The sequence below is a fragment of the Artemia franciscana genome, chromosome 21, assembly GCF_032884065.1.
Source record: "Artemia franciscana chromosome 21, ASM3288406v1, whole genome shotgun sequence".
NCBI lineage: Eukaryota > Metazoa > Arthropoda > Branchiopoda > Anostraca > Artemiidae > Artemia > Artemia franciscana.
The window spans coordinates 14,362,391-14,370,375 of NC_088883.1; the positions used below are offsets into that span (position 1 = coordinate 14,362,391).

Below are 7,985 nucleotides of genomic sequence, written 5' to 3' on the forward strand. Positions count from 1 at the left end.
GTTGGAAAAATGCAAATATAATGGTTTAAAAAAAAAATGGTAAAAAGAATGATGGCAATCCAGCTTCGTATCGTCCGATTAGCCTACTCTCAAATCTTAGTAAAATATATGAGCGTGCCATTGCGAATAGAATGATTGCGATTAGCACTGAATATAGTTGGCTTTCGCCCCTGCAGTTTGGCTTCCGTAGTGGGAAAAGTACTATTGATGCAATTAATGGTATTGTTACCACGGCGGAGGAGAATATGCAGAAAATTTTTTTTACTTTATGAACATTTTTTTATATAAAAGGCGCATTTGACTCCGCGTGGCACCCTGGAATACTGAAAAAGTTAAAGGCTAAATCGTGCCCTGATGGGCTTTTAAATTTAATTTAGAGTTACTTTTCTGATAGAGTTGTTACGTATAAAGGTAAATCTTCGAACATTTTAGAGCGATCATGTCCTCAAGGTGGAATTTTATTCCCCCTGCTATGGTCGGTTAATATAAATGATCTTCTAGAAATAAATATTCCTAATGTAAAAATTCAGGCATATGCTGATGATGCTTGTGCAATTATCAAATCAAGTAAAATATCAACTTTAGAATCCTTGGCATCAAGGGTATTTTCGTATTTACGAATTTGGTCAGTAGATAACAAGCTCGTGTTTGACAAATCCAAGACAGAAGCAATTTTATTTTCAAGGAAACATCAGCTTCCGACTGTAAAGATAATGTACGATGGAATTGAGATACCTGTTAAAAATAAGGTTACATATTTGGGTGTTATTCTTGATAGAAAGTTATTATGGACTGACCATGTTAGACATAAAATTAACTCTGCAAAACAATATTCTGCTCGTCTTTTAACGGTTGCCAAGAGTACTTGGAACCTGAATCCACATGCATTGAGGATGCTATATAAATCAGTAATCGAAAGCCATATTTTATACGCGTGTCCTATTTGGATCTCTGCACTGAGAAAAAAGAATATTCAGCGAATGCTACGGTCGGCACAAAGATCTTCTTTGATCATAATTTCTAAATCTTTCAATACAGCTCAAACGCATGTAGTAACCGCTCTCACAGGAGTGCTTCCAATGGATTTAAGAGCATTGGAATTAAGTACATTAAGATACGGAAAAAATGGTCGACCTCAAAATTGGCCTAGGGTTTTGAGTCCTACCTTGAATGGAATTAGTTATTCGGCACATCATAGCCATTATACTGACCAAATTATTGCAAAAATTTTTGGTCTTTCTTTTAATGACCTTGGTGTATTTCAGCCCTTTCATATTAACCGTAAATCTTTAAATGAGTTTTTGTATACAAAATGGTTTGATGAGTTTAAAAATTCTGTTAGCACATGGCCGGCTAACTTTTTTGAAAATAAGGATGACCTTATCTCTGCATCAAAACTTCCCCCAAATAGTAGATTAACACAGCTTATTACAGGTCATAGTAGATTGCTTCATTTTTAAAATAGAATCAGGAAAGCTTACTCTCCATTGTGCTTGTGCGGTCTAATGGAAACATGTAGTCATCTTCTATTTGATTGCCCTGTTTATTGTAGAGCACGTTTAGTAATGGAGTTCGAATTAAGTGAATATGAAATAATTGTGCCGTTTCCTTTATCGCTGATAATTAGAAATAATAGAGTTCGGACTAGCGTAAACAGATTTTTATCCCGCACAAAGAGACTTGACTTTTAGTTAGTGTTTATGTTTTGCTTTAGATAGTGTGTACTCTTTTTCTCTTTTTTTTTCTTTTTGTAGTGTTTTTTTTTTGTTTTCGTTTCTGTGAAATGCCTGTTTTTGGTTTAATCACGAAATAAAGTATCTATCTATCTAAGCCTGTTGTTCCTTTGACAAGATAGATACGATAAACCGGGTCTTCATTTAAAAATCAAGCAAGGGAAATCAATGAAGCAGAATTATTTAATAGAAGGTATGACGATGATTAAAACAACAACTAATTAATCTATAACGGTCAAGAAAACATAAACAATAATAGTTAGAATTCTAATTTTACATTGCAAGAGACCATCCAGTTTCTTCAATGGTTTGGACGTTTAAGCCTTCCTCAACATATGCAGAATCATGTTTTGCGAGAATGCGTAACAGTGATCGAAGCTTCAGCCACCATTGTTGTTTGGGCAAACGGTGTCTGAAAAAAAGAAGTAATTAGATATCCAGCAAAACTCTAAGCAGAAATTTCTGTCTCAAATTAATTTTGAAATTTGTTCTTTAACTTGTCGAAATCCAAGAAATTTTACTCATTCTCCTCTCATCAATACGTGTTTTTACTACAATCATTAACTACCGTTTTCTATGTAGATTGCCTGGAAGGTCTACTTTAATCCATAGGAATAAAACACTGGTCTAGTTTTGGTAGGTGCACAAGGAATGACTACACAAGTACCTAATATGGATTTAGAACTCATCAATATGCCTTTCTTTTATTTTGCTACTGCTATCACTAACTACTGTTTCCTATGTAGATTGCCTGGAAGGTCTACTCTAATCGGGAGGAATAAAACCCCGGTGTAATTTTGATAAATATACAAAGAATGACTACACAAGTACTTTATGTGTGTTTAAACAGTATAATATTTTCATAGTTTTGTATTGTAGCCCTAGAAATTCAAGTACTGAATTTACTATTCAAGTGTACTCATCCGACAAGAATAAAAGGAATATCAAAAGCCTTTGAAGAATCATTTTTCGTAGCTGCTAGTCAATATCCACTAGCATACAGGAGTATGGTGTGATTACGCTACTATTGAAGAAACACAACTTGAGTCGTAGGAAGCATCTGTTGATGCCCTAAAAGGCTCAAGTTGACTGCCCAATTCTGCGCCATATCTAGACTATTATTTTGCCACTGCAAGTATTCCAGCTAACCAATTATCTGAACTCCTTGTTCTACTCTAAATTTTTATTCTTACAAAGAGAACAAGCTGTAAACTTGTGACAGACATCGTATTTTAACATATCCATTCGACGTCCTCTGTTTTTTCTATAGCTGCATCAAGTACCTGCTGTAATCTCTGTTTATTTTCTTTTAGCAAAACTACATTATTGGCGAAGTCTTGTCTGAATGCTGCTTACCGCTTCTTTTACTCCACATCCCAAACTACGCCTAAATGCATAATTCACTATAACCACAAAAAGAATGGAGAACGTAAGGTTCCTTGGACAAATTCTATAGCAATCAATAATTTATTTGTTTCGTACGTAATATTAATTGTTAGATAGGACCGTTATGCCCTAGGTAGCAAATCCAGTTACTAATACATTTTACATTCGTCATCAGTGAGAATGTACAAGTTTGGCAAAATTTGGCACTCGGGCAAAAATTTTATCATAATAATCTTGGAAGGCGAATTAAGTTTTGACAGTGTAAAAGAAATTGCTGACTAGCACCATCTTTGAATTATAAGAAAAATCATATCATTTAACAGTTTCATGCTACAACAATTGATAAATTTGAAATAGTTTTCTTTTAGGGGAAGACACCCTGGAAAAAGAAGAGCTTTAGTTTCGTTCTTCCCTTTTATTGATATAATGTTTTAACATCTTCTAGCCCATTCGCTGTTACACAGTAAACGAAGATTAGTTGCTATCGGTGAAGGGTAAAAATAGTAAGTAGGAATAAAAGAGAGATCAGTCAAATATTAACGTTCTGAGTAGAAAATCCGTCACAGCTACTTTTAGCTGTTAATTCTCTAAGATTATGTAAAGAAAAAACATGCTACATGGGAGTTAAAGTAGTATGACTTTTCATCAGTGTGAACATCTTAGTTTGGCTTTATGTTTATGGTCAACAAAGCTTTATGATCAATCACCCCTAAAATGTGAAATAAAAATTATTTGAACAGTTTTAGTCAGTTTTTTTTTTCGTTTAACACGATCATGCCTTTAGAAGCCTCTATGACGCAGTTACACCTGATCAAACTTAGATCTTGTAATTCACCTGTTTTACCTCTATTATTTAAACAACATGACATTCACTCAGTATTCTCAAACTTGAATTCGATGGTTTGCATGTTGCAAACAAAACTGCAGAGATGCCGTGGCTACAGGGCCAGCAGCAAGGCAAAAAGGAGAAACTACTCCTATTTAGTCCAATTTCTGTGGTTATAACTAACAGGGAGCGTCCCATAAGGAAGTCCAAACAAGATAATATCTTCTACTCATTCGACTAATTCAGCTCCCATCCATCAAATCAGCAATCGGCTACCGCTATATCACTGATGAATTATTTGCACCATCAACCTCCTTTATTATGACAATAACTTTTCTAAATCCAGAGAGATATGCCATGTCTATTATTCAACAATACCCCGTCCCACTAAAACAAGATGGATGTACTGGAAAAAGTCAGCTGCCGCTACTACCGAATTCTGGAATGTGACTGAATAAACTTGTGCTATCCCAGGTTTTACCACTAGGAAAATCACACGGCAAGATAGAGACCCCAGTCCTTATGGTGTTGGCACTGCCCAAACAACATTCCCCACAGTTTCCTGCCCCAAATTGAAACCACCACCCATGAGTCTTCGTGAGTTTACACAAAGCCTAAAGGACTGTCCCGGTGCTTCTCCTACCTTATTTTACAGGCATCTACTATCCAGAAAGCGCAAAAAACTGTAAAAAACACGTTATTAAAACGGCTACTCACATTGCTGGCGGTATACAAGACTTGATTCTGACAAACACAGAAATTTTATTTCTGAAAAATAGAAAGCTTCTATCATAAGCCTCATTTCCTGAGATCACTGGCAAAATCAGACCATTATACTTTCTTCTGGCAGGGAAATACTCCTGGTGAAGCCCCTAAACGTGTCTCTGTTGAAGCGAAACCTGTCACTGATCCAAACATCTGGTTTTTTGGACGAAGGATAAGTTAGAACAATTTCCCAAGAGTAATCACTGAAGAGGCCGTGAAAAGTAAAACCGAACTTCTAAACTCGATCTTGTACGGAAATTACGAGTACTTCCCAAAGACTATTTACAAGTCCACCTCTGATCTCCCATGGCTCACAAATGAAATCAAAGCTATCATAAAAGAGCAGTTACAAACTCATGATAAAGGTTGGCGTAACAAAGTCACTCCCCTATGCCGCAAAGACAAGATATCGTTTGCAGTAAACCACGTTGATCCATGTCTCTTTAACAACTGCAAAAAAAGAACAATTCAGTAAAGAAGCTGACGGGCAAAACCTGAGAACCTCACTGACGGATTATCAAAGACGACAAATCCTATTTGACAGCATCAGAGGTGTATAGTTTTTTCACTGAAATATGCACCACTTTCCTGAACTTTACGAGAGCAGAACTTGCAACTGTTCTCGAAAAATCTAGATAGTGCAATGAGTGACCGCCAGTAGAGTCTTATCAAGCTTTTCATCGACTACTCAAATTAAAACCCAAGAGCTTGTCATATCCTGGCGAAATCCCTATGAGATTTTTGCGCGAATTTATTGCGTCCGTAGCGAATTCTCTAGCAAGTACCCTTGATCTGTGCCTGAATCCACAAATTTCCATATGCTTGGAAAAAGACATACATTAAAGCAATACCTAAGAAATCTACTCCTAAGTCGTGCAATGATTTTAGTCAAATTTCACTAGCCCCATCTACGGCAATAGTTACAGAGACATTCATTTCAAGGCTACTTTTGAAGGACATAGAGCACTAATTAGACCATTGTCAATAGGGATGCCTTAGTCGCTCCAACACCTCAGCCTATCTTGTTGGGCTGTACGTTGATATTCTATCCTGGCTATACATGGGTAAATCCTTCGTAGATCTTGCTATTTCCAACTGTAGAAAAGCATTCAACTTAATCAGGCACCTTGTTGCTCAAGAAAAACTTAGGTGAAATGGGCGCCAAAACCTATTGCTTTTAGTAACTGACTTCCTACCTGGCCGTCAGTAGTGTGTCTTCACCTTGAACGACAATACTACGGACTATACATTTTTTCTATTACCTGCGGTACCACAAACGGTATTAAACTTGCTGGGATTGTTTTCCTGGGTGTCACAAACTACATCCTATTCAAGTCCCTGAAGGGGAGTTACATGAAAAAACTTTAAAGACACATCAAAAATTTGTTGATAGGGATTTTTTTGTGTTTCTGCGGGTCGGACAAACTTTTCAGGGGAGGGGTTTATTCGACCCTTGAAGAATGGATAAAAATTTATGGACGATTAATACTTCCTACTGAAATGTATACTCAAAGGAGAATTTTCGGTACCAAAATTTGGCCCTAACACTATTGGTATGATGCTCACCGACTGTGAATTTTCTAACTCTCAATGAAATAAAATGCACGGTAATCAGGCTTAACCCTCTAAAAACTGATTTCCAAGACCCAGTACCCCTCTTCCAGTGTTTAAACAGTGAAAAGAAAATGGGCAATACATTCTCAACTGATTGAAGATTCAACAGCCATGTGAACGAGCTAGTTTACAAAGGCTATACTGTACTGCAATCGCTTGTTACAATCAAAATATTCCGTTTTAGTAGTCACTAAACCTTGCCTAAATGACTTACGTCCAATCTGTAATGGAATAGACATGTCTTTTTTATTGCCCAAGTGTCCAGCTATGATCCGGGCTAAGCAAAGATATTGAGGCCATTCAAACACGTGCTTGTAAAATTATGATGGGAGAAAGATATACTTCCTAAGAAAATACCCTTGAATTACTGGGACTTCAGTCGCTCTACAACCACCACAAAATCTTGCAGTCAACTTAAGACAATTTATAATAAGAAAGTCAAAACTAGCGCATCCTCCCCCCGAATGTACACTGGAACACACTCATCATAAGACAGAACAAGTTGGAACCAGTTTATTGCCACATAACTCGGTATCACCATTCCTTTGTTCCCTTTTTCACGGCTCCTTTTAAGAGCATAAAGTGATTTAGTTGGGCAATTTTTATGTACCTTTTAAACAGCTCAGCTTTGGTGCTTCTTAGTGCTACATCGAGTATGTCAATAAATATGTCTATGTCTAACAATATATACTTAATCATGAAAAATACTTACACAAAATCAGTGTCATTCTGAAGGTCTTCAACAGAAGAAAAGCAATAATTTCTTTTAATGATTCCTAAAAGGACTGCTGTATCATGCGAGCTGGCATTAAGTGACCCATCCGCTTGAGCACATTCGCAAATTTTTGTAATAAGCCATTCAGCAGCTTTTGCAGCCATTTTTGTTCCCATGTTTCGGTCAAACGGTGATGGGGATCCGCCCTGTTGCATATGACCTTAAAGAAAATATTTATTTATTTATTTGTCCATTCTAGAACTTGTACTTGTACTTTTGTGGGCTTAAAAGTGATAGTATAGACGACAGAAAAACTAAAAAGCCATTAGTTTTTCTTTAATATGAGTAAATACAGAGAACATTTATAGGGGATGATATTTTATCAGCCCATCGAAATGTCTTATTTTGAGGGCAAAAAAGTTAGTATTTCGGGACCATCCTGGGATCTATTTCAAAGGTAATTTAACAAAAATAGCAAAAGGAAAATAGAAAATACCTAACAAAAAGCAAACATCTCAAACTTGCACCAGCAATACCTGTCGATTTGAATTAGTCGTATGAATTAGTAATGAAATTCACGTGAACAGTTATATCATACAGGACACGAAGAGACATACGATTCAATTATTTATTTATTTTGTCTCATTATCATTTGATGGTTTCCTTTTCTGTTTTTTTTTTCGAGTGTTTTTTTTTTTTAATCACCTGTTTTTGTCACCTGTTACCGAAATCACCTGTTGTGCAAATGTTTTTCCTTTAGGGAAACACGTAATGTATTATCCGGTAAGAAACAAAATATGAATATAAAGTGAAAACGGAAAATATGAAAAAGTTGTTCCAAAAATGCAGTGGAAAAATGAACCAACACTATCTGTAACTGACAACAAAATATAAATTTCTTTCTTTACAAGGGAATAGAAAAAGAACATTGAAAAAGAGGATAGAG

At 36.1% G+C, this 7,985-nt stretch overlaps 1 protein-coding gene across 2 annotated transcripts; it reads right to left on the reverse strand.

Moving 5' to 3' along the window:
- Positions 1-1,898: 1,898 nt before the first annotated feature.
- On the reverse strand, positions 1,899-7,259 carry LOC136040770 (ATP-dependent 6-phosphofructokinase-like). Of its 2 annotated transcripts, none has more exons than XR_010620879.1 (2): positions 3,090-3,213; positions 1,899-2,145 (listed from the first exon to the last, which is right to left on the reverse strand). XR_010620879.1 is itself a non-coding variant. In XM_065725090.1 (2 exons), exons 1-2 carry the CDS (start codon positions 7,252-7,254, stop codon positions 2,007-2,009), a joined length of 357 nt encoding a protein of 118 aa, XP_065581162.1. In that variant the 5' UTR covers positions 7,255-7,259; the 3' UTR covers positions 1,899-2,006. The 2 variants fall into 2 exon arrangements, 1 of the variants encoding a protein (XP_065581162.1); XM_065725090.1 differs by lacking the exon at positions 3,090-3,213 and adding an exon at positions 7,037-7,259.
- Between the last annotated feature and the right edge of the window lie 726 nt (positions 7,260-7,985).

Excerpts from the sequence above, each read along its gene's own strand:
- LOC136040770 (XM_065725090.1), bottom strand. The coding sequence starts at position 7,254 with ATGCAACAGGGCGGATCCCCATCACCGTTTGACCGAAACATGGGAACA. Across the intron at positions 2,146-7,036 it reads CAGAATGACACTGATTTTGT|ACACCGTTTGCCCAAACAAC; the intron begins GTAAGTATTTTT and ends TCTTTTTTTCAG.